Source organism: Salvelinus namaycush, chromosome 42 (genome assembly GCF_016432855.1).
Source record: "Salvelinus namaycush isolate Seneca chromosome 42, SaNama_1.0, whole genome shotgun sequence".
In the NCBI taxonomy this organism is placed as follows: Eukaryota; Metazoa; Chordata; class Actinopteri; order Salmoniformes; family Salmonidae; genus Salvelinus; species Salvelinus namaycush.
This window is the reverse complement of record NC_052348.1, coordinates 17,791,731-17,819,333: the sequence shown is the minus strand read 5'-3', so window position 1 is coordinate 17,819,333 and position 27,603 is coordinate 17,791,731. Positions and strand designations below refer to the sequence as shown.

Sequence of the window (27,603 nt, the reverse complement as noted above, 5' to 3'; positions counted from 1 at the left end):
GGCAAGACGTAGGAGTTGATGTTTATTGGCTTTGAAGAACTGTATTAAATTATAATTCATTACACCTCGGCTTTCTCTGTTGTAAGATATGGGCAGACACAGACTATGAGATTAAGTTGATGATTAGTGAAGGTTGGAACCTCATTCTCAAGTGTCATTAGTCCATATTAGGTAGAAAACGCAACAAATATCAAGTATCAATGTTTTACTTGTCCTCGCTCCAGCGGGGCTAATCTTCAAACAGATCAGATGTGTTTCTCTCCGTCAACTGCTTAAGGATAATGGCTGTTAGAGGGGGGGACAGGTATTACACTGAGGGAGAACAGAAACAACACATACATACATCAGAATACAACAGAAGCATACTGTAAGCCAACGAGCAGAGCCAAGGAGCAAATGGTGAGCACATGTTAATGCACCTTTCCTCCCGTGGTCCTTGCCAAAATAGTAATCAAGACAAAGGAGATGTGATATAAGAGGGAGAGAAAAGGAGGACATCACACCAAAGCAGCCCCTTCCCTCCACCCCCCTGGACAGACAGGCCATTTCTCAGCCGCCTCACTGCTCCTTTCAGCCCCTGGAGGAGGAACAGCGGCCCCCACATCTGTCTCCCAGGCCCAGGACAGACCGGCCTGGCCGCGTCCAAACGCTGCACATCACACGAATCATCCTCAATTAATGTGAACCATCAGGCGCTCCCTCCTTCCCTCCTTTCTCTCCTCCCTCTCTTTTCTCTCATTTATTGCTCCCTCACTTCTCAGAGGAGTCCCCCCTGGGTGCGTTCTGGGTCCGCTGTGTTTTACACTGTAGACCGAGGATACGGCTGCTTAGCACAGCGGGGCTAGCTAGCCAAAACGTTAGCTTGGATGCCTTGTGAAAAGAGACAGCGAAATCAATAGATCGGTCCAAGCCCGGCCAGACGGTGCTAAGATTTAACTGCTGCGGGCGCATCTTGAAAGGTTCTGATCTGATCTGAAGCCTGGGCCGCTCCAAAGATTTTTTTTCTGCTCCACTGCGGCGCAGAGGCCCCGAAATGGCTTCCATGTGCCGCCCCATCTGCACCTCTGCTGGGCTGTGGCCAAAGGACCATCCTCCTTCCCTTTGAAGAGATGCGGAGGGACAGCTTTAAAACAACCAGAGGTTACCAGACACTCTTTAGGGGCAGAAAGAGAGAGACCCTGGGAAAAAGAGGGGGAACAGCTCACCCTGGGCCACTTGGATGTCAAGGAGTGCCAGAGAGTGACTCACCCTCTCTGTCCTGGTAGAAAGGCCCTAAACCGCTTGCATGCAACCACCACTATAAATTTCACTCCACTCGATTAGCGCCCTAAGCAACAACCGACACGTCGTCATGAATATTTTACCAAAGCCTTGAGTTAAATCAGGTTGGAGAGCAACCAGGCAGGGAGGTAGGGCCAGGGTATCTCTGGGCTAGTCTGCTTGAATTGCTTGATCACTGTGTCTGGTTCTCAGTGAAAAAGCAGTCACATTCACTCACACTGCAGAGAGAGCAGACCCCAGTCATTCTGGCTCTGAAGGAGTCTCTGCCACTGATGAGCATCATATTGACCACGACCTGCAGTGCCTGGGTTTAATTGAATAACGGAAAAGGCATCAACCCGGATTCCATATCTGATCTGCCTCCCCCTCCCAAGTTCTAATAAGAATGATGAACGTGCCGCAGCAGAAGGGCCATGTGTAGACTTTTATTGAATTCCACCTGGTTTAGACGTCAGGGTGTCTTTTTAAGGGGCGGCTGGGATGTTATATGGAAAACAGGATGATTCTCCAGGCCTGGGCTGGTTGACTCTCACTCCCCTCAGGGGGTCATCATGAGTCCTTTAAGATCATCCCCCCTCTCTCTCTCTCTCTGTAGTTGATCTTCTTCCATCTCCCTGTTGGAACGAATGAGTCCTCTCTCTCTCTCTCTCTCTGCTTTCTGACAGACTGTTTCTGATTGTTTCAGTGTCAGTTTCTTGTTTCCTTTGAGTATTGTAATACATGACACCATTATCTAATAGCACTACTGTATCATTTCAATTGGAAGTAAACATTTAAAAATGCCCTTTTACCAATCAGATATAATTATGTAGGATAATGCAGAAAATAATGTAAAGCGTTCGTCATCTTTAAAGTGTGTCCTCTCACATACAAAACATTCAGTTTAAATGAGAACATGGTGTTAGCTAAGCGTGATCGCAGAGTACCGGTTCCTTACAAATGTCCTCCGCCCACGTCTGGGTCGACCCTCTCCCCCGTGACCCATCATCACCATGCAGGAAGTGGTGCTGGTTGTTCAACCAATGACCTCCGACCTTGCCACCAGAGAGCCAATGGGAGCGGAGCAGGGGCTGGAGACAGCCCTAGCCCTCTTCTGACTTGATGGCTCCAGGCACTGAGCTTTTGTGAATCCCATCCCCCATGGCACCCCTCTCGCCACCACCACTACCCAAATACATTATTCATGGAGCGATAGAAAGAGAAAAAAAGAATGGGAGAAAGGGAGGGAGAGAAACAGAACATGGAGGGAAGCCACAAGGTTCAAGACCTTCTCAGATCACAAGGAACTCGTGCTTAGCCTCCCTTGAAGTGGCGAGCGTGGGGATAGAGGCAGTTTCTTTTTCACGTTGGGGATAAGAGAGCGGCCGAGGGGGATCAATAGGGGATTCCCTGGTGTCTTCTGGGGGAACGCGGCACTGCAAGCCGATTGGTGGATCAATGTGGTTCCCAGGGTTCAACTCCAACGCCACGGCCAGCCAGTAGTCTCCTTCGCGGCGATAGGGTGATACATACAGCCGTGTGGTTGGCTGGTTGCATCGCTCTGCCCTTGGTGAATCTGCCTCAAGCGTAGCCAGCCTATTCATTGTAGCCTACATCTATTAGGGCCAAGATGCACTTACTGTATATAATGTATGTGTCTATTGAATGGCATTATCATAAAGCCTAGAAAGACTGATAACCCCCATTATGACATCTTTAGTTCTATCTGGGTCACAGATCCCCCTATTCCACAAACCCCAGAACACGACTGTCGACTGTACTAACAGCCCATAAGATATTAATGGTTGATATTAGCTTTGTTTGCCTTGCGTGAGGAGTGCAGGATCTCTCTCCATTTCCTGCCAAATAGACTGGGTCATTGGTTATGATAGGTGATGATTAGTGAAAAGTATGTGTATGTTTTCCTTCTAGTCCTCTATGTAAATCCTCCCAGCTCCTCTCTCTCTCTCTCTCTCAGCGCAGCCTGTTAATACTAGCGCTACAGCTAATTGTATAATTGCCTGTTTTGTTTTAATCTGACAGCGTTGCCCCGGCCCCATAACAAGGCCATCATTTGTTCATCTTCTCCTGTCAGCCATAATTTAACCAGGCAGGTTGCTGGGCCGGGCGCCCCCGACAACACCCGGGCACCTCCGCTACTAGCAAACATTACCGGGGAACGCCGCTAGCGAGCCAACAGTTTGCAAGATAAATAAACACAGCCGTCGTCGGGCGGATTAATTCCGAGTGACACGGACACGGTGGATAAACTAATAATGTAGAGGGGGTAGAGGGGCCGTCCACTAGATTAAGTGTGTATCCTACTGCCGCTTCTCTGCTGTAATTATTGTTTAATTGTCATTAACCTCACAAACGGAGGTTTATCCGCATTGTTTAAAGGACTCTGGGATGTGTAGTGACAGGGTGATCTGTCATACCTCTGGAGGGAGGAGGAACGGGGCGAGGGGGAGGGATTAATGAGGTATTACTTGGGGATGGATGGAGGGGGCAGTGCTGGAAAATACATGGGAACGAGAGGGCCAACATTAGGCTAATTGGGAGATGAGTGCCTCCTTGTAAAAAGTGCTTCTAATGGCACATTTGTTACTCACGCTGCGGCGGCGTCGCTAGACTAATGCGCTAATGCAGAGTGGGCTGCAAGAGGTGGTTAACACTACAGGGACTTTGTGTTTGTGTGCAAATATGTACATGAGCTGTCTCGGAATTTCTATCACCCAGGCTCTGAGATATGATATGTACACAGTGTGGTGTACACAGCTATTGTGGTGTTACACGTCATTTCTCATCTTCTAGGAAGTTAGCATTCAATTAACAAGCAGCGTTTGATTTACAAGTGGGGTTATCATTGCATATCTTTGTGTTTGAACGTGGATCGAGTCTCGTAGTGTAAGTCTATTTACATAAAAGTGCTAAAGAGTTGTTTTTGTATATAAAAGACATGAAGCCCAGTCATGATACCATCAAATAGCATTGCTTTGACTGAAATATGCAATGAAACATGTTCTTGTTCATTGTTGAATATGTTATGTTTTATTATCTGTTAATATTTATTTTGTATTTTTTGTTGCCCAGCTCTTGTGGTCTGTACTTTGATACGTGTTACCATAAAACACGTTATTGCAAAATCTACTATTACATAGCGTAAACAGAGAGGGGTTATAAAATGGGTGAATAATAATGAGAAGTTTCTGAAATAAAAAGCACATGAGGTTTCCCCCTGGACCAGGAACTGTAGTCAAGCTAATCCCCTCATATTGTTCACTCACTCTGGTTGGTGTGGGGTTCAGTAAATGCAAGCTTGAGTTTCTCCCTCACCCTCTCTCTCTCCATCTATCTATCTCTCCCTGTCTGTCTGTCTTTCTCTCCATCAGTCTCTCTCCCCTTCCGTGGCCTAAGCCCCTGTTGACTGTGCTCCAGGAGAATCTGGAGCGGAGCAGAACAGTGGACGGAGGCTGGGCCGTGTGTGTTTTCCTAGCCCCCACTGCAGTACGGGCCCTCTCTCTCTCTCTCTCTCTCTCTCTCTCTCTCTCTCTCTCTCTCTCTCTCTCTCTCTCTCTCTCTCTCTCTCTCTCTCTCTCTCTCTCTCTCTCTCTCTCTCTCTCTCTCTCTCTCTCTCTCTCTCTCTCTCTCTCTCTCTCTCTCTCTCTCTCTCTCTCTCTCTCTCTCTCTCTCTCTCTCTCTCTCTCTCTCTCTCTCTCTCTCTCTCTCTCTCTCTCATATATATATATATATTCATATATATATTCATATATATATATATATAGCCGTAGTACTGACCTGTATGGTGATTGAACAACAAGCAGGGATGAAGGGATGGGAGGGAAGAATATGATAAGAACATAAGCCCTACTTGTCTGTGTCCGGACAGTGTTCTGAAAAGCACAAGGATAAATTGCGTGTGGTGGGTTTTTAAGGGGACTAGGACTGCCAAGTGGTGGCGTGACCTTTGAACCAGCGATGGCTGACTCTCTCCTCAGGGGTTAGGGTAAGTGAGGAACATTTATTGTTGATTAATCTGCGCAGTGTAGGCCTACCTTTTTATTGGGCATCTTCTAATCCATAACCTACCTCTGACAAAATTTGCTGTATTGTATTTCATTAGTGTCACTTTGTAACAGTAAACAGATCCAAAATAGTACCACGTATATTGGAATGTGTCATAGCTATTCCATTCTGCACCAATCATTTGGTGAGTTTGTGTCCCTTGTGCGTACGTGCCTGTTGTGTACTTGTCAGTGTATTAACGTATGTGACCCTTATTCTATGACTCGTTGTACATTTCAGAGTGACTATTTCTGAGCAATTCTCTCCATTTCTTATCTTTCTGCCTAATTATACACTTTCTAATTGAACTTTTTTCAATGGAATCCGATGGAAATCCACATGCCCCAACGGCCATGCAGCTATGAAATAATAGTGCCCAGGCTACAATTTAAAGTCATATACCTCCAGGCGAAAAACTCACACACACAGAATGAAAGTGTAAAATGTTTTTTTAATGTATATTTAACAACAAATAACCCCAGTTACTATTGATGTTCCGTCTCCCAAGGATTAATTTGTCTTCTATGTCTCAGGGCATGATGTGCAACCACTCTCTATCTACCCCCCCTCACTCACACACACACACACGCATGCAGACACACATGAACACACACACACACTTCCTTTTCCATTCTCTCTCTCCCTCTGTCTTGTTAAACATTTATCTTGTGTTTTTCCCTTTAAGGCCCTTTGTGATGTTGTATTTTTACACCCTTTTAGATTCCAGTGTTGTATCTCTGATAGATTCTGCCAGGCAGGAGAGAAGGAGCAGGGTGTGAACGGGGAACAGTACCCTAGCGTTGCTTCTAATTGTTGTGGTTGCACTACGTCGTTCCCTTGAAGTCACACTTGACTGGGCTGCAGAGGTCCCACAGGACCATGCAGAGTAAACTGTAGTGTTTATCCCCACCACTCATATAATAAACACACACTCACACCATTGACAAAGTAGCAGCTCTGTAGTGCACACAGCCCCATTTTTCCCCCGTGTGAACAAGCAATGTCGGACTTAAGTTTGAATAAAATGTCTAGATAATTTATTAGCACTAATGTTGAATCTCATACTAACACCTGTTAAAGTCTGTCATTCAAATACATTGTTTAGTTGACAGGATGTGTCAATCTCTGTTAGTGATTTGCTGGGTTCCACCCTCCCAGTACACAGTCAGAGCACCAGTGGGTTCAGAGTGAGAGACAACAGAACTGGGTCAGTATTCTGTGTATCAAAGCTCTGAGCCCGACCGCAAACCCCTTCAGTTCAGGTTCAGGTCTTGCCAAGATTCCTTTCCCAGAATCCATTGCCATGTCTCGACGTTTGGCAATTGACGCGCATGTTTGTTCAAAACTCGAGGCGTTTTATTTTTCTGTGGTTAATAGCACCATCTCCAAAAGAGACGGCCGCCAAGGAAAGTGCTCCTCTTGGAATAATGCTTAGAGCTCTCCCATCGGAGTCATTCTGTTCTCCCAGGATGGAAACTTTGTTTCCCACGCTTCCACAGGGCTCCACAAGCACAGGGTTGGGAAACACCAAGGCCGATGTAAAATATGTCCTGTCAACATTTACTTGATTACATTTCCCGCTCCCTCCCGCCTTCTCTCCATAGGCAGTGTAAATGCAAGCACATGCGTTTTCCTCTTGACACGGTCACACTGGTAAAGTATGGCTGCTTCATTAGTATTGAATCTGATGGGAGATATGCATCCCGTAAACCTCATTAACATAAAGCAGAGTAAAGACTGACCCCAGGTCTGTTCTTAATGAACGTGATGCCAGATCGGTGTCACCTCCAAAGACAAATGAACATGGGTGTTATTATTTTAATGTCCAAGTTGATTTAACCCCCCACAGACTGATATTCCTAACTCCATTTTACTTGACTCTTATCTCTGAGGGAATGTAATGAACAAACTACGAAAAATGGCTGCCAAGTAGCAAGGTACGATTAGTGGCTCGCGCTAATTAATCCATTATTTCTTTTAGCAGCCTTTTCTCTCCCCGGCTGTCATCGCGGCAGTAGACATAGCGGAGCTGCGTGCCGTGCACTGTTCTGAGGGACTCTCAGCGAGAGTTCACATCTTTCACGGGCTGTTTTTGTTAAACAGTCTCACAGCGAATAGATCAACGTCCCCAGAATTGGTTAGAATTCACAGGTACCCACTAATAGCCCACCAGCCCCACCGGCCCCAGCGGTCTCCATTTGTTTGCTTTTAGACTTTATTAAACTCTGCCTGTTCCTCTCGCTGTGTGCCTAATGACTGTGTATGCATAGCTGATGAAAGGTAAAGAAGGAAGGAGAGAAAGGAGGAAGGGAAAGAGGGACAGGGAAGAGGAGGAGGGTTATTATCAGAGCTCTATTATCAATCTTTACTTGTCGCTTCAGGGGCCTCTGAATTTCATGAGCCGATAACAACACCACTTCCCTACTCCCTTCCTCCCCGCTCCCTCTCACCTCAGACCGACCACAGTGATTATGCACAATCAATAACTTTTGTGTGTTTTGTCTATTCTCTCTTGTCTTTCCATTGGGCCTCTAGGATGTTGCGGGCAAGGTGCTGGACCGCTGGTCCATTATGTCTCGGGAAGAGGAGATCATCACCCTGCAGCAGTTCCTTCGTTTCGGAGAGACCAAGTCCATCGTGGAGCTGATGGCCATCCAGGAGAAGGAGGGTCAGGCGGTCACCGTGCCCTCCTCCAAGACCGACTCAGGCATCCGGACGTTCATCGAGAGCAACAGCACGGGACGCGGCCGAAGCCCAGGCCTCCTCAACCACATGGAGACCAGCAGCCCGTCCAGCATCCATCACTTTGAGAACATCCCTAACAGTCTGGCCTTCCTGCTGCCGTTCCAGTACATCAACCCTGTGTCGGCCCCCATGCTGGGCCTGCCCCCCAATGGCCTGGCGCTGGAGCAGTCGGGCCTCCGGGTCCTCCACGACCGGGACCGCGAGGCCAGCCTACCCAACCAGGGCGAGCCGGTGGAGAGCAGCGAGTCCGAAGTATCCCTCAGCCCTTTCCGCAGCAGCGGTCAGAGCCCCAGCCGCATCGGAGCCCTGGGGGGCATGAACAACGCCATCGAGCCCAAACAGGAGCCCAACAACCGGGCATCACCCATCTCGCCCACTCCTTCCAGCCAGCCGTCCCAGCAGCAGACGGAACAACAGCAGCAAGGCCAGCAGCAGCAAGGCCAGGGGCAACCCGGGACCCCACGGCCTAGGTCCAACTCCCTCAACGACCACCAGGCCCACCACCACTTTGTGAAGAGCGAGCAGTCCAAGAGCATCACCCACTCATCCTTCTCCTCTAAGATGCACCGCATGCGCCGCATGGGAGCCACCTCACGCAAGGGCCGCGTGTGCTGCAACTCGTGCGGCAAGACCTTCTACGACAAAGGTACGCTGAAGATCCACTACAACGCCGTGCACCTCAAGATCAAGCACCGCTGCACCATCGAGGGCTGCAACATGGTATTCAGCTCGCTGCGCAGCCGCAACCGCCACAGCGCCAACCCTAACCCACGTCTGCACATGCCCATGCTGAGGAACAACCGCGACAAGGACCTCATCCGTGGGTCGGGCCCCGGCACGCCCGTCATCTCCAGCGCCAAGAGCGGCTTCACCCTCACCAGCCCCGGACGGCCGCCTCTGGGCTTCGCCACCCCGCCCCTGGACCCCATGCTCCAGTCACCCCTGCAGAGCCCACTGGTCTTCCCCTCCCTGAAGTCGGTGCATCCCATCCAGCCGGTGCCCCCTTTCTACCGTACGCTGCTGTCCCCACAGCACCTGGTCAGTCCTCCAGTGTCACTGCCCACCAGCCCCATCCTGCCCTCCACCACCAACAGCACCTCTCTGATGGACCAGCAACATCAGCTCCTGGCTGCCGCCGCGGCCGCAGCCTCCCACAACGCCCGCAATATGTCCTCTGAAGGTGGGCTAATGTCCCACCACAGGCTGCCCACCCCCAGTATCCCCCAGCAGGATCCAGCTGCTGCCACCAACACGGACCCCACCCCCAAGAAGAAGCCCCGTAAGTCCAGCATGCCGGTGAAAATCGAGAAGGAGGTGATTGACGTGGCAGACGAGTACGATGAGGACAAAGATGACGATGATGACGACAGCTGTCACCACCACCACCATCACCACCACCACCCCTCCTCCCACCTCCACCACAACAACATCAACGGAAACCGCAACAACAACAACAACAACAGCAGCGGAGGGAACAACAACGGCCACCACAGTGGCGGCAGCGGGCACCAGTCCCCCTCCCAGGATGAGATGAGCCCAGGCCTGATGAGGGGACACCTGATGAGACACGACCAGGACGACTGCCGGGGAGAGGGACCCGGTGGAGAGGGTGGCAGGGGCAAGAGAGGAGGCCCAGGCGGTGAGCTCCGCTGCATGGACAGCTTCACCTCCGAGGACCAGGACCACGAGAGAGACTTTGAGAACGATTCGGAGACTTCGGACTCCAAGATGTTCTACCGCGAGGAGATGATGGAGGTGGAGGAGCAGCACCAGAGGCTGAGGCTCAACTCCTCCAGGAGCTCCAGAGTGGGAGGAGGCAACAACCTGGAAAAGGACCAGGAGGACCAGGAGGCCAGAGATGAGGAGGTGCAGCTGAGGAAGGAGATGGAAGACCCCAAGAGCCGCTCCTCACCCTCGCCCCACCAGCCCACCATCAAGATTAAGGAGGAGCTCAACGACCCCACCTACGACATGTTCTGCATGAGCCAGTACGGCCTCTACAATGGGGGCATGGCGGCCGCCGCAGCCGCCGCCGCCAGCATGGCCGCCCTGCACGAGAGCTTCATCTCCTCCATGAGCTACGGCGCCAGCCCGCCCAAGTTCCCCTCCTCGCACTCCCCCGAGGGAGAACTGTGCACCAGCCCCAACTCCAACGACCCCAAGATCTGCTACGTGTGCAAGAAGAGCTTCAAGAGCTCCTACAGCGTCAAACTGCACTACAAGAACGTGCACCTCAAAGAGATGCACGTGTGCACCGTGTCCGGCTGCAACGCTGCCTTCCCCTCCCGACGGAGCAGAGACAGGTGAGTGTCGTACAACACACACACATATACACACTAACAGTGTCTTTTTTCTTGGCTTACAATTGGTTCTTAATTTGACTGCCTCAATTTTTCTGACTAATTATTTAAATATCAGTAGAGTATGAATTAATATTATGATACAACTGGTGTTATTAATTCATTTGTGTACTTGGAAACCCATTAGCTTTTGCGGAGGCAGCAGCTATTCTCCTGGGGTCCACAAAAAACACGACAAGTAACTAAACAAGAATTTGAGATACAAACAATACAACGATATACAAACAATACAACTATATATATATATATCTATCTATCTATACACACTACTGTTAGTTTGTTAGTTTGGGGCCACTAGTTGAGTATCTGGAACATCATCATTTGTGGGTTCAATTACAGGCTCAAAATGACCAGAAACAAAGACCTTTCTTCTGAAACTCGTCAGTCTAATCTTGTTCTGAGAAATTAAGGCTATTCTATGCGAGGAATTGCCAAGAAACTGAAGATCTTGTACAACTCCCTTCACACAACAGCGCAAACTGGCTCTAACCAGAATAGAAAGAGGAGTGGGAGGCCCCGGTGCACAACTGAGCAAGAGGACAAGTATTTAGGAGTTTCTAGTTTGAGAAACAGATGCCTCCCAAGTCCTCAACTGGCAGCTTCATGAAATAGTAATGTCTTTGTTTCTGGCCATTTTGAGCCTGTAATCGAACCCACAAATGCTGATGTTTCAGATACTCAACTAGTCTAAAGAAGGCCAGTTGTATTGCTTCTTTAAATCAGAACAACAGTTTTCAGCTGTGCTAACATAACTGCAAAAGTGTTTTCTAATGATCAATTAGCCTTTTAAAATTATAAACTTGGATTAGCTAACACAACGTGCCATTGGAACACAGAAGTGATGGTTACTGATAATGTGCCTCTGTACGCCTATGTAGATATTGCATAAAAATAAAATCGGCCATTTCCAGCTACAATAGTCATTTACAACATTAATAATGTCTACACTGTATTTCTGATCAATTTGATGTTATTTTAGTGGACACATTTTTTTGCTTTTCTTTCAAAAACAAGGACCCCAAACTTTTGAACGGTAGTGTGTATATATATATATATATATATATATATATATATATATATATATATATATATATATATATATATAAAATATATTTTGATTTGTTTAACACTTTGTTGGTTACTACATGAATCCATGTGTTATATCATAGTTTTGATGTCTTCACTATTATTCTACAATGTAGAAAATAGTAAAAATAAAACCCTTGAATTAGTAGGTGTGTCCAAACTTGACTGGTACTGTGTGTGTATATATATATATATATAAAAAATACTAACAATTCAGGCATTCGTTACAGGTAGGTTCATTACATATGTTTTGTCCTTTCATTTTGACATTACATGATGTATTTAGAAACATTGACAATGTTGTGGATGTATGGTGCATGTATCATTTTATTTGATATTTCATCATATCAGTAATTGTGGAATTAGTAACGGGGAAGTTTAGGACCGTAGATGAGTTTTCTTGATGAGCTACTCAACTGCAGTGAAGTCTCCTTTTTTCTTACTTAGATGGAGTGAAATGATTAAGGCGTCACCTACCATATGTTAAGTGAAACGCACCATTAGCAGAGATACACTTGTAATTTAACAGGTATACAGTGGCATCTGTTGACTGTCATGTCAAAGTTCAGAGAAGTAGGGTGTCATCGCCAGAACACACACACAATCTTCCACTCTGAGATATACCCCTGTTTACCTCCCCTCACTCACCTCGTCACTGACAGGTGAGGTAGCATACATTAACGTAGACAGCGGTCTGTCAAGCCACTGCATGTATTAGCGCCCTGCTCCAGGAGGTGAGGCTAGCCACGCTTTACCTACCTGGGCTTGTTCGCACATCCACCCTATCCACACACACCCTCCCAGAATACACCCACCCACTAAAGCAAGCAGCAGGTTGACGCCAGAACACAACACATGCTGAGGCTACACAACATCAGAGTGCCCTGGGCTAGCAACTAGCATTTAGCTCTCCAAGGAATTGCTAACAATTGTTTAGTTTTTTTGTATGAGGGGGTGATTGACGTTAGACTTTGACTGGCCTAAGAGTGGTTTGAAAATAGCCTACCAAATGTGTCCGGATTTTAGGGTAATTTAGGGAATTAAAACTCTCAACAACGACCCCATGATAGCATCGATAGTGACTCATTAGCATTGTTATTAGCATCATAAAAAAAACAGAAGTAAAGGCCTTGTGTGTGACATTGCCAGGTCTATTCCCCTGACCACCGTGTAAACAAGCATGTCCATTTGACTGAACGGTCCAGTCTGTCTTCACAGTGGGGTGTCGGTGTAAAAAGGGCCCTTGAAAGGAAATGTAAATTCATCTCCTCCCCAACGCCCCTCGAAAATAGACATGACTTCAAGTGTAACAAATGCATCTCTTTATCGCTTTAGCAGAGCCCCACACACACACACACACACGTGCGCACACACACACACACACAGTCAGAGCATGCCTCTGCTCCCAGTATAATGACATATGCCACATTCTAGAGCTCTAGAAGAGGGGAAGCCTCACTCAACCAGCTCCTCTGGAGAAAGAGAGATAAAAACATGTTTTGTCGTGTTAGAGCACACCGGGGTGACAAGTGACACTTTTTATTTAGATAAAGAGCGAGTGTGTTTTCTCCCCCTCCTAATCTAATTTGCTTCTCTGAGGAGTTTTTTCTCTGGTTTTTCTCAGAGTTGTTTTGTCTCAACAGCAACCCTCCACCCGCCTCCCCTCTCCACCCGGGGCCTTTATTAAGTTCCTTGTTTCAGTGGCATCTGTTCATTCTGTTCCTGTTTGTTCATTAGCACCAAGTAAATAGAGCAGGTGACTCTGGGACTTGTTCAGGGAGGGAGGGATGGAGGCAGGGATAGAGGGAGGGGATGGAGTAGGTGGATGAGAGGAAAAAAAGAGAGGAGATGGGTTATAGTGTTAGCGGAAAAGAGAGGGGGGGATGGAGGAGAAGAGACAGGTAAAATAGCGTTAGCGGAGAAGAGAAGGTGAAATCATGCCGCTCACCTGACGCAGCTGGTGCCGACAGCAGGAAGATGACAGGAAGTGTTATTAAAGGATGCGTTGCCGTGCCGATGCGTGTGTTTGACACAGCCGCGGATGATACGTTAGTTCGTTACTCTCTTTGACGAGGCTTTAGGGACAGGGAGCGCCCGGGGCACGAGAGGCCTGCTGTCTCGCATAACCACACACAAACACACAGACACATGCTTGTGCACGTATAAACTCACACATACTCAAAAGCTGATGCGTTCCTACAGATGCATATAGTCTTACAGAGAGTCACTGATTCATTGTAATGTACACAGTATTTTTAATTAGTCTCTTTATTGCACAAAAATAAAATATGATATTAAACAAATAGTCCTGACCTTATGGTTTGATTACGATCCAAATAACAGCCTCCCCACAGCGAACAGACATCTCAACAAATGTTTAGATACTAAATTACCATGACAGAAACGCCAATGGTATCGAGGCATCCCAGCGACTCACTTCAGACATTTCTGAATGAGTGGCGAGTAAGCCGACCAATACCTGCTCAGGAGCTGGACACACATGGCCAAACTGACCAATGAGGAGGCCTAATTCAGCGGCCTACTTCCTTATTTAGTGGAAGTCAAGGTAGAACTATGAATCAGAGCCCTCCCCCTCCCGTCATCCTTCCCGACCACTGCCCCAGCTTGTCTCCCAACTATATAATTTAGCCGTCCATCTTTTTTATTGGGCGCTCTCCGACATTAGCGCTCCCCACTTGTATTTGCATCTGCCGCGGCGACCCCGTAATGGCCTTTAAAAAAACACTTAACTCCGGCACTAAACGAGGAGGGGATGACAGTGGTGGGAAAAACGAATCAGTGAAGAACAGCACTAGTTAGGATCCTCTGACTCACTCACAGTAAAGGATTTGGTTTCCAAGAGACAGTGGGTGCTGTAGTATAGAGAGGTGCAACTGTGAGGGAGCGAGGTCAAATTAGACTGTGTTTCGTCTTCCATCTTGGCTCAAAGATGAACCGAAATGTCTTCCACAGGCTTATAGTGACGCATGAACCTCAACCCACGCTCACAGACACGGTGTCACAGTGACTGTGGAATCTTGCCCTAGTGATGTGCGTGTGACAGTTTGACTCGATTACCAGAAACACAAGCGTATAAATTCCAGAAGCGCTTTAACATAAGGCCCTGATGAATAGATAGGTGTGTAGCAGGAAGAGAGGACAATCACTGCTGTGAACATATGGATCTTAGAAGGAAGACGGTTTTAGACCAAGATGTGGGTGAGTTACACCTAAGTACACTATTGTTTCCATACTTTGATTGTGTCCCAAATGGCAACCTATTCCCTATATAGTGCACTACTTGTGATCAGAACCCTGGTCAAAAGTAGTGCACTATATGGGAAATAGGGTGCCATTCGGGACGGATCTTTTGTGTGGCGCATAAATTCCTGGTAGCATATGGGATGTATTACTGAGCCTGCCGCTCCTATGGAATAAGGAGAGAAACAACAGAGGGGTATCGCGGGGCCAAAGGAATTGTGGGTTATTGAAGCTATAGTCAGGGCTCTGGCCGAACACCAATCAGATGTGTCCCTGGGTAATCCCTTAACTACATAATGCATGCTGCAGTGTAATTGTAGTTGTAACATGGGAAAATAATTTGGTCGTTTTCATAAGGACTTTCCGCTCTGATAATATTATTGTGGAGGAAGGATTGGGAAACCACAACGCCTCAGACATTGGTTTGCTGCTACATAAAGTTTGAGTAGTTTCAAATTACATTATTCATAAGATTCACTACAAAATTTTGTTACAAATTCCACAGCTAATAACATATTATTTCTGATAGTATGAAACCAATCATTATTATATTTTAGCACAAATTCAAATAATATTTCAAATAAGTAATAAGTAACTGTATGATTAATTAAATACATTTAATGCAATATAACCTGTAATCTATAATAACCTAGTCATTATATCACAGAATAATGATATTTAATCTCAGTAAACCAAACCGTATGCCTTCTCTTCATCCCTATTTGAGCTTTAGAATGTAACATTTCTCTAACAACAGAAACAATATCTGAGCCTAAATCTGCTGGGACACCCAGACATTTGTTTCCAACCAGATAATGTATGCAAGATCCAGGTCTGTAATATGCAGTGCTAATAACCAGCTTCCTCCTCTCCCCCACCACCTCTCCTCTCTCTCCTCACAGCGAGATGTTGACGTCTATACCAACAACAGGAGGTTGTCCAGGTACCTCAGCATATCCCATTAGTCAATTATTTCTCTACAGTGGAGTGACACCCCAGAGGAACGTAGGTAGGCGCATCAAACAAACGCTACCTTCAAAAGCCCCGATGTCAGAGTCAATTAGAGGGGAGGGTATAAGAACATTAGATCTACGGTATCATATTAATATTTGAGGGAAACAACAAGAAGACAATGGGAAATGACAATAGTGTCACAAGCGTTTGAATAGAGGGGGGGGGGGGGCATTTTGTATCTACATGGTGACGTAGATGTAAAGATACAGATCAATGGCGTGGTTAACTAACAGGAAAAACAACATAGCACACTGCTGTTTTACACACACACACACACACACACACACACACACACACTGTCCTCTAACATCTAGCTGCTAGTTGCACATCAGTACAGTAACAGTGTTTCCCTTCAGCCCCCTGGCCACCATGCGCTCAGCTCAGAGGTAAATGATTGCATATTTATTGTGGAGGGCGGCGCACACACACACACAGCGGTGGCAGCAGCGGTAGTATGATTAACGTCTGAAAGGCGTGCCGACCAGTAATCATCGGCCTTATTATCCTCGTTAATCATATTTTCCTAAATCAACGACAAGGCCTCCCTCTCTCTTTTTCTACATGTTTATATTAAGACTCTTCCTTGTTTTATTCATTTTCATCCCTCCATCAGAGGACTCTGTCACCAGGTGCTTTCCCGCACTTATTTCCCATGATGCACTAGTGTGCAGCGGCCCCTCGTCCCCACACGGATGGAGGGATGCAGAGAGTGAAGGTTAATTACGTTTCAGAGCCACTCTCTCTCTCTCCTCCACCTCTCTCTCTCTCCTCCTCCTCCCCCTCTCTCTCTCTCTCCTCCCCCTCTCTCTCCCCTGCTCCCTTCAAGCCATGTGGGCCCAGTCTCTGGTAGAACTTCAGTGAAGCTGCAGTCTCTTGATTTGCCATGCTTTAACAAAGGCCTGATCATTTATAGAGAGACTGTGTTATTTAATTTAGCCACAGATCTCGAGTTCAAAATACAAAATATCTACTGATGAACAGTATGTTAATGACATTATACTATGAAAGGGGACTTTTATGTTAACTTATCTTTGATACATTTGGGTTTTGTGGATAAAGATAATCAGAGAATCACTTTCAGAAGGCTTTCCTTTGGAACAATAAGCGTCGTAAATATTTCACATTCTGTAAGTAATTGTAGGCTAATATAATGACAGGGCTTTGTTGATGTGATCTGTAACTTAGCCTTCTATCTAAACCTCTATGGTGTGTCTGTGGAGTCTGTGTAACCAACCCCTGAGAGGAATATTCATTTTATGAACTTTTTTATCAAGTTTCTCCAGCTAGTATAGCTAGTAGAGAATAAAGACAGACAATGATGAATGTGTTACCCAACCCCTCGATCATCCTCCCACCTCTCCACTCCAAACCTCATCACATAGCAACCCCACATGACAGCAGAAGCAAAGAACCATCAGCATCAGTTTAATATGACTTCACTTTGCTCATTACGACTCATTTAGACAGTGCAGACACACTCACACACACACACCCGGTACAGAGGGAAGGACAGGGCCATTGGAGGAGAGACGGGAGCCTAAAGATGATTAACGTTGGCTGGGACAGGCACGTTAGCTAGCTAGCCCCTCTCTCTCCGTCTCCTCCTACTCTGCACAAACAAAATGGCCTCTCAAGAGGCCTCCCCCGTCTTTGGACGAAGATGAGACTGTCAATTTGGTTTTCCTGCCACATTACTGGTCATCAGGGAGGGAGAGGTGGAGAAGGGAGTGAGGGAACGGAGGAGTTTGGTTTGGGGCGTAGAGGAATGGGGAAGAAGGGGAGTGAAATAGTGGTGGCAGAGTGATGGAGACAGGGAGATGGGGGCAGAGAGGCTAAATCTGATAAATGAAGGAATCTGTGTATGGCCTCTAAATGAGGAAAATCTAACCCCAAGAATATAACTGCAGACTGACACACTTCCAGTGAATATGTTTAGAGATGCATCTATCACCGGTGCAGGTGAATTCCTCCGCAAAGTCTATTCAAGCAGCCATTATTCACACCATATTCCACATGCTTGAATTGTTCCAAAGATGCAGATGAACAATCTATTTATTTATTTTAAACAGTAATCACTAATTGTTTGATTACTCAACACATCTTTTTTTCTCCGGGTCAGTATGTGGTCTTTGTGAATGACAGTATAAGGACCAGAAGGGACATATAAATGCAGAATGTAGATGGGTTGTGTGTTAGTTATTCAGTTGTGATCTAGTATAAATGCTGATATCACAGTAATGACATATGGCTGATGCAGTAGTACTTAGTAATACTGTAGTAATTCAGGGTACTTACTGCATGGCACTTTAGCATGTGTTTTAACCTCATCAGTCAGGGAGCCATGGCAGACTAGAGCTTATGAGCAGTGTGGGGTGTGTGGTTTTAGGGGTGGAGACATGTTGCAAAGGACCCGCCTACCTGAGCATCATCAACAGCATACGGCCCAATCACATCAACTAATGCCATAGCCTGTTGGCATCCCCACTAAAAACAATCAACAAACCAATCAAATTGAATGTAATCGGTGTAGCAAAATATTTTCTGACAGTCTGTCTAGACCCAATTGTTTGTTTATTGGTCGTGGAAACAGTCATTTCTCCATCTACACAGGGATACATTAGGAGAGACAATTAGTCATGACTATTTGGACCACAAGATAACACCATCTGTGTATCAGACTGTTATCAAAGGTTAAAAGAAGAGAGCTAAGAATGTTCACAAGTCTCAGAACATGGATGTACTGTATATTCTCTCACAAGCTTGCGCGCACAGGCACACACGCAGCAGTGACAACCACGGCCAATCGATTCTCCCCGCTCCTCGATGCTGACAATGCTCAAGTGGACGGTGCTCCTGTTTGCTTCCTCTTGTAACACAGAAAGAAAGGGTCCCTCCATTCCAATGAATGTATACTATTTTTACCCTCTTGCAGGAGAATGTCCGATAGGGAACTAAATAATTAAAGGCAAGGGACCCTTTTTGACTGCATCAACCATGGCACTGCTGGTAAGCTCTACTATACATTGTGAATCCATTTGCCCTCGTCCTGTCCTGCCAAGGACGTCTGTTTTTAGTTTTTTAGTTTGTCACACCCTCCACCGTGCCCCTTGCCTTGCATGAAACCCCATCACATTTAAAAGCACTGCTTGATATCCCTTAGTCATTGCTTACTTTTGTTTAATTTCATTTGAAAAGTCCCCTAACATGTTGTATTGTGGACAGTGGGATGTGTATACTGTGCCACTTCCATATCAGTTATTAATCACTTATGTTTACTTTTCCTTGTCCATTTTATTGTGACATTTGCTGTGGTGGAGCCTGAATCCCTCCCAGTCTGAAATGGCAACTGTGGAATTGGAGGGAAGAAGCATTGAATTTGAGCTGTCAAAACACATTTTATCTCACATCTTTTGGCATGGCTTTGCAACGCAGACTGCTACACCGCACAAACAATACCCTTTAGCTCTAGCAAGCTTTAGCACGACACCAGATCCAGGCTTACACTTCCTTGTTGGGAATTCGATGGCGGTGGCTATGCGTTATGAGATACTACTGCTCTCTGTGTGAAAAAGCGGCCATTTTTATTTCTTAAAGCGAAGGGGATACATGGGGATCATATGTTTAAAAAAGGGGGGCCTGACTAAGCCACTTCCAATAGGGAGCCAGTGTGATAATGCTGTCGGAGATCTAATACGCTATCCAGTTTCCCTCGATTATGGCATTACCACAGCTCCAATCAATTGATAAACTCCCATTCAATATGGTGGAGTATTTAATTGAGTCAGAGTCTATTGGATTTGCAGCGGGGCTGTGCTAGACGTGCTGACTGTGGTAAACACCGTGGCGGGATGCTCTCGCCACACCGCGTTAGACCAGTTAGGGGAACGCTAAGAGAAGGACTGGGTAGAGTTTCTCTCACCTAAAAGGGAGGGCATTGGAAGCCATTTCAACGTAGCTTCCTCTTGATAGGTTAAGTAAGTAAGGTAAAGAGTGAGGAGAGGTTCTAGAACAAGGTGAATCGTTTAGTAGTTCTTTTGTCTGGCGTGAGGTTGGGGGTGAGTGAAGAAGACAGGAAGAGAGGAGGGTTATTAAAAATGTAGTGACTGATACAATATCATTCAAATACTTAGAACTCCAAGCATAGGTGCATGTGTTGGGCGAGACAGAACACGTGTTTTGGAATGCAAAACAATCTGAGAATGTTACCACTCAAGTCATTGTTTAAAGCGCTGAAACACCATTTTGCTTCATTTGACAACTTGTTTAGCCATTTTCTGATGAAAACGATCTCTCTCTACCTCCCCCTTCATTATGTCTTTCCACCAGGCACAGCTCCAACATCAACCTGCATCGCAAACTGCTTACCAAAGAGCTGGACGACATTGTCCTGGACCCCCAACTCACGCCGCTGCCCAAGGACCTGCGCGCCGAGTTCCTGGCTAAGATCTACGCCGGGCACCACTTGGGCCTGGACGCCATGGCAGGGGCGGGCATTGGCGGCGCCAGCCTGGGGGGAGGAGGGCTGAACCGTGACGCCAGCTCCCCGGCAGGCACCGATTATCCCCACCACCACCCCCTAAACCATCACCACCACCACCACCCCCTCCACCACCCCCACACCAACGGCTTCTACCACCGCGGTGGCCCCCCAGACGACTACATGGTGCTGGACCTGAGCACCGCGTCCAGCGTTCAGTCCAGCGGGTCAGTCCATTCATCACGCCAGTCGGACGAGGGCAGCGATGAGGGCATCCTATTGGACGACTTGGAGGAGGAGGGGGAAGAGGGAGGGGTCAGCGACGGGGAGGACTGCTCCCAGCATACCCCGGGGCAGGCAGGGGCCGGGGGGCGGCGGGACCAGGTCGGCGAGGGAGGAGTCGGAGGAAGATCGGAAGAAGGTCTGACCGGCACCGACCCCTCCTCCTCGCCGACCATCCTGTCTTCCACCGGTGGCAGTGGTGGGATCCTGTGCAGCATCTGCCACAAAGTGTACAGCAACAAAGGGACCCTGCGCGTGCACTACAAGACTGTGCACCTGCGCGAGATGCACAAGTGCAAAGTGGCCGGCTGCAACATGATGTTCTCCTCGGTGCGCAGCCGCAACCGCCACTCTCAGAACCCCAACCTCCACAAAAACAACGTGCCCTTCACCACCATGGTAGACTAGCCCAACCCCCTGGCCCCCGTCTGGCCAACTCTACCCCCTTCCTCGACTCCCTCCTCACCCCAAACCATGAGCTCTTACCCCCAGGAACTACACCTTACCACCCTTAGACGTCATGCACCACAGTTCTCTTTCCCTTCGATGAGATCCAGTGACTATATACAGTAAGCGTTGTGACTTTTGACCTTTCCTTCTTTGGAAGAACGAGGATGAGACACTTGAAGTGTCTTTATTCCAAAAACTGGCCCTGCCGGTTTCCCATAAACCCCATTTCCTATTTCCCATATGTCTTTGTTTTTGTCCATCTCCAAAGAATCTATTCAAACTCTTATTTGTGACTGTTGCCTGCAGAAATGATAATAACAATGAAAAAAATATAAATCTTCTTGTTGTATTTGTGTAATGATAGCTTTTAAAGAAAACCCCACACAAGAGCATGACTGCTTAATTTGTAAATAATATGTCCCAAGAGGCTATTGGTGTAAAACAATTGTATTTGATGGTTGTTAGCTATTTTTTTGTTTCTCTTTTTTGTTTTTATGTTACAGTACAATACTTCCAGCGCTAAGGTAGGCAAGAAAGAGGTAGCATCTTTACTAGCTTGACTCATTTATGTTAGTTTAAAAAAGAAACATTTTTAAACTGAGAAGGAGAAGAACTAATGATCATGTGACTGGTTGTATCTACTTGTTAGATATGCGGAGGTTGCCGGCATGCTTTTTTTTGGCTCCTACACCAATATCATTCTCTGTTCTTTTGTTTTTGTTATCATTTATAGCTTTTACTATACCAATTCAGTTTTTCGCACTTTGCAACTATACAAGCGGGATGTGTAATATTATTACAAGGAGGACTTTGCAATGGTTGGTTTCCGCGATGTTCGGGGTCTGATAGACGGCCATAGTGCCAAGGGGAAATGACGAGCACACTTGTGGCAGTTTTATTTTTTTTGCACGTGTTCAGTTTCAAAAACGCTATTTCACAACAAAAGACCCATATTTGTCCTGAATGAAACCCAACATCCGGCCCATTTACTCAAATAATCCTATTCAGAAAAAGTCTAAGTATTTCTACTCTACCAGATACAGTAACGTGACTGACTACAATACAGCTGCTGTTTTTGAAGGCAGAAGATTTAAGTATTGAGGAATTTTGTTTGTGTTATTTTCATTTCAAGGAGTGTAAACCCAGTGTGTGACTAATATCACAGAACTTAGCTACAGAGGTTGAAGTAGGCTAATCTTTCTACTGCATGTGGTATTTGTGACCTAAAACAAGCGTTGGGTGTCCTTCTATTATTTTATACACGTTTCCATGCAAAAAATGGCCATCATATCAGAAGTATTGTGAATGTCACATTGATTATAAAACAAAGAAATAGTCCTTAAACTGTGACCAAAACAAAAGAAGCATTGGTTTTTAAAACAAACTATATTTTTCCGCCATACAGTTGTACTTTAACTTACACCCCATAAATTGATATGATGCACTTGAGTCTTAAGCCTTTTGCTATATTTTTTCGGTATTGATTTCCATTGCTGATTGTCAGCTTCAAACGTGAACTCTGTGAAACTCTGTCGCCATTGCCTGGCTGTTTTCGGAGTTATTTGCAGCCATTTTCCTTGTTTCCATACACATCTTAAGGTACAAATATTTCAGATAACTAGGCAAAGTAGCCAGGGGGAGGGGTATTTATTGGCGGGTGATGTTATCTTGATGCAGATGTCTTGTCCAATATGAATTCCTTTTTTTTTTTCAAGAAAAGAAAAAAAGAAAGACAGATCGGTCTTCATTTTGAGTCTGTGCCCTTGAGTTGATGGTTATTATTGTGTTTTTGTCGTGTTACTATGGATGTGAAAAAATTGAGCGCTCCTCTTTCTTGATTGGTGCTTATCTTAAGGGGATAAAAACACAGTGTTACGTGGTATACAGTATTCAAACCCCCGTTATATCCATGAAAGTGTTGGACTTTTTTTTTTTTTATGACTATTTTGCAATGGGCATGATCGACCCTTTGATGGACACATTGGCGTAAACTCTTAAGACTTAGCTTCTCCTCTCTCCTCATACAACCAGCCTCCACGACACTGGCAGCAGTCTTCACCCCTCTCCTCTCTGAAGAGAGAGCTGATCTGAGTGAAAGGGGTTGCGGAGGTGGAGGGCTGACTTGAGAGGAAGAAGGGATGACAGTGAGTATCATTAAAAATGTGCTGTTCCACCGTTACCTGGAGGCCTTCTGACGCTGATCTGTCTAATAACTCACTTGTCACTTCATTACACCGCCAGACGTGAATGTTGCTGACAGGACTGTGACGCCGACAGAGATCCAAACCGGTCTCCCGGTCTCTCTCTTTCACCTCGCTCTCTCTCCCTCCCTGAGAGAAACCACTCCCGCCCCCCTCCTCTTCCCCCTCAACCCACCACTCTACCCCCTCCCCTCCTTCTCGGGTCCTATAGGGACACCGACTAATAGTGTACGCTTAAGTTCACTGGACGGCCATCGCCGTGGAAAAAGAATGTGTAATTGCCTGTTTATCCCAGGTGAAGGAAAAACTTTGTACAGGAACCTTCGGCTACTCTCTGGAGTGGCACTGAGGCGCAGCCTGCCTCATTTGCTCAGCGCACCGTACTGCACCTTACCGCCACGGGCCCAGCCGGAGAAGTACAAAAGTGTCACTCCAGGAACCCTGCTGACAGCTGTCTCTCTTACACACACACACACACACACACACACACACACACACACACACACACACACACACACACACACACACACACACACACACACACACACACACACACACACACACACACACTTCCTGCTAACAGGCCAATGTGGATGACAGCAACAAGAGGACTTGTTAACCTCTGGTGATGGGTGGGAAACAAGGACACCCCGAGGCAGAGAGAGGGGGAGAGAGAGAGAAAAAGAGAGAAAGCGAGCTCATCCACGGTCCATCACTCTATGTAATAAAGCAGTCTGTCCAACGTTAGCATTTCAGCCATGTCACTGCAGGGCACGCTAGCGTTTCATTAGGGAGAACAGTGGAATGTAGCATTGAGTTGGACCTCAATGGACTGCACTGAGAGCAGTTGAGAAAGAAGGTGGAAAGGGGAAACCTAGTCAGTTGTCCAACTGAACGTATTCAACTGAAATGTGTCGCATTTAACCCAACCCCTCTGAATCAGAGAGGTGCGGAAGCCCCTCTCTGAAAGTGTTCGATGGCTTACGATGAATGCCGTGGATATAAAAGAACTGGGAGAAAGCTTGGGAAGGCCAATCCGTCTGGTTTGGAATCAACACGCAGTCTATTGAGGAACGTGAGACTGTAACAAGCTAAGAGTAGTCTTAACTAACGCTGCTGTGGCCAGTGACCTTAGCCTGCCCGGTTAAACCTCACAACCTGATCTGATGACAAAGAAACAGCAGAACCCAAACTCTTAAACATTCCTCTTGTCCTATTCAATGTTGTAGATCTCTCAAGCAGCCAGGGAGCTCAATCAGTGACCTGTGTATGTTAGTGTGCCAGAGAGAGATTAAATTCCCTTACACTGACTCCTCATCTCTAGCCCCTCTGTCTCTTACTCGATGGCCATGCCAGCATGCCACGGCTTTTAGGGAGAGCTTGCAAATGAGCTAAGAAAACTGCCCTGATACGCAAAAGACTGTCCAGAACAAAATAGCCAGACTAGAGGATAGGGAGAGAGAAAGGAGAGCCGAGGGACTGGTCTGAGATCGAAAGCGGTCTGGCTGAGACCTGCGGCAGTCACTTAACAAGGCTGGAGAGATGGAGAGAAGCAGAGAGAGCGAGAAAGCCGTGCCGGCCTTCTTGACTGTCTGGAAAGCGATGGAGCCCCCTGACCTTTCCACTCTTCTCCCTCTCCTCCTTCACGGGAGACATTACAGTACATTTTCTCCTCTCTCCTTCGAGAGGGCCTGACCCCTCAATCTCCCTCCGTCTTTCTGTCCATCTTTAGCCCACTAGGGTCCAGGACAGAGCCCAGTGGTCAGGCCGATGGGACCATTACTGTCCTGGCTCGGTCCCCAGGAGGAGAAGGCCTCTTAAAACCCTCACTGGCCAGCTTGAGTGGAGTGAGCCTTTAATATTTCATTAGGGGACTCTTGACTGCCAAATGTCAGTTTCCCCACAACACACCATCACTGAAAGAGAGAGAGAAGGAGAGAGATGACAATGGAGCAGGTGGGGTTGTCTAGTGATCCGTTATGGATGGTATACCCGTGTCCACTTTGTTTAAGTTTGTGGAGAGCAGGGTAGGACGTTACACTGGGTTAAGTGGAGGGGGATGTTTGCGAGCTGTCTGGTTAACGTCATCCATCTTGAAAAATACATGTGGCGAGGCTCAAAAGACACATGGGAAGATTGGTGGTTTTACAGATGATACGCTGTGGTCCAACATTACCCTCGGAACTTGGTAACAGCAATTCTACAGTAAATGATCCTGGAACAAATAAAAAACATGCAGAAATGCATAAAATGTGATTTTTACCCATATATTGTATTTAACAAAAGAACATTTCACAATCCTTAACATTATAGCAAGTCACCCCAAACTATTTACCAACATGCCAATCTTACTTTTGATATATAAATAAGCTCAAAAGACTTTGTGTACATTTTCTTTTCCACAGTGATGTTTTTGTGTAGCTGTCTGGTTCTCTTTGTGCTAAACGGCTGTGTTACCGCTCTGCAACCAGAGGCCTGCATCTCAATCAACTCTTATTTTCACTGCCTGGCATAGCAGCATTGCTACAGTCACACTGCAAACTGCAGCATCTACAACAGGGGAAGCTTGCATCACTCTTGATTTCATAATGGTGACATTGGCAGCTTCATGAATACTGTATGTCTCCTAAAACAGGTTTTTCCCATTAGCAGACTGGAGGAGAAAAAAGGTCCTCTTTCTTAATTGATTTTGTTTTGTTGCTTTCCTTGTATTTTTCTGTATCATAACGGTCTATGGTTTTTGCATAAAATGCATATGGGTTTTGGGATGTAAATGGAATTTTATTCATATTTTGTCCAAATACCTCTTGTAATTTGTATCAGAATTCTTGTACAATTTTTATATTAAAGATTTATCAGTCACTGGCAATCTGACGCCACGTTGCTCGTCTTTGAAAGGGATTATTATTTTGTGTGTGTGTGTGTGTGTGTGTGTTTTTTCTAGGGGTAAAGGGAGGACATCTTATGAGTGGCTGGAGTTTAACACCGACAGGCACAGGGACAGTCTGTCAATCAAACCGGTCAGACAAGACACGATTTCAGCGGTTTTACTGGCCTGTTTTAATTAAGCTGTGATAAAAATCATTGGGGAAAAGGCTATCTTGACCAATTAGTGGACGATTAGATTAATGAAGTCATTTAAAGATGTACCAGTGTGAGCACTCGGGGCCAGTTTCCCAGACACTTATTAGGCCTAGTCCTGGACTGAAAACACAGCCCTAGGATTTGCTGGTGTTAGCATATTAGCAGAGGAGTGGAATGGAGATGTGCTTTAAAAGGGCAATGTGCTTGTCAACAATAATATTATACAGTTGGGTCTGAAATTGACACCCTTGATAAAGATGAGCAATGACGACTGTATACAATAAATAATTCAAACACTAAGCTATATTGTATGGTCCAAAACATTTGGAAATTATATTATTTTATAATAATACTATTGTTCAGATAGAGATTATTGAATTATTAAAAAAATTATCAAAAAGGTAGGGGTCAACATTATTTGATACCCCTAAAGATTCATATAAATCAAGTAGTCAAAAGTTTTGTTTTTGGTCCCATGTTCATAGTACGCAATGACTACATCAAGCTTGTGACTAACTTGTTGGATGCATTTGCCATTCGTTTTGGTTGTTTCAGATTATTTTGTGCCCAATAGAAACAAATGATAAATAATGTAGTGTGTCATATTGGAGTCACTTTTATTACAAACAAGAATGTTTTCTAAACACTTCTACATTCATGTGAATGCTACCATGATTACGGATTATCCTGAATGAATCGTGAATAATGATGAGTGAGAAAGTTACAGAGGGTCAAAGATCACCCCCGATACATGCTAACCTCACCATTACTAATAACAGGGGAGGTTCGCATGTCTTGGGGGTGTATGATCTTCCGCTCCAATGCGTTGAGAAGTAGACGAGGAGAGAGGACACAAGGAAACAAACTGAGAAAGAGCCCTGGAATTCTGCACAGGAGTTTTCCTCATACAGGCCTAGATTCAATACCGCAGCGCACTAGACTTTTTGAAAGGTGCCTTGGATTGAATCCCAGCTTCAATATTGTTGTCAGGGAAGCTCTGCGTCAAGAGCAGAGAACTAATGTGATTGGTTGGATGAAAGTTCAGTGGGCAGAGCTTAAGAGTGACACGTTAGTGGGTGGAGTTTACAGGTGAGAGTCAAATAAAAAAAGCTCTGGTAGGTTGGAGGTGGCTGGGGGCGTTACACATGGGTTGTGACCTGCAAGTTTCCTGGTTCGTATCCCGACTGATTGTTTGTTACCCAGCATTCTAAACTAATTACATTTCTAATCTACTAACTTTGACTGAATACATTTAAATATGTGGACAAAACAGACTTGTGCCTTCCCCCCTTCTGGCTGATTGGACTTTGCACTGGGA

At 46.1% G+C, this 27,603-nt stretch overlaps 1 protein-coding gene across 1 annotated transcript in view; it reads left to right on the top strand.

The window, feature by feature from the left end:
• The window catches only part of bnc2 (basonuclin 2), a 148,735-nt gene extending 124,981 nt beyond the window's left edge, over nucleotides 1-23,754 (top strand). Inside the window, 7 exon segments of the mRNA XM_038981923.1 lie at nucleotides 7,861-8,489; nucleotides 8,604-9,201; nucleotides 9,203-9,250; nucleotides 9,298-9,876; nucleotides 9,970-10,373; nucleotides 20,118-20,621; nucleotides 20,679-23,754. Of these exon segments, the coding sequence (XP_038837851.1) occupies nucleotides 7,861-8,489; nucleotides 8,604-9,201; nucleotides 9,203-9,250; nucleotides 9,298-9,876; nucleotides 9,970-10,373; nucleotides 20,118-20,621; nucleotides 20,679-20,958 (3,042 nt within the window). The 3' untranslated portion in view covers nucleotides 20,959-23,754.
• The last annotated feature ends 3,849 nt before the right edge of the window (nucleotides 23,755-27,603 follow it).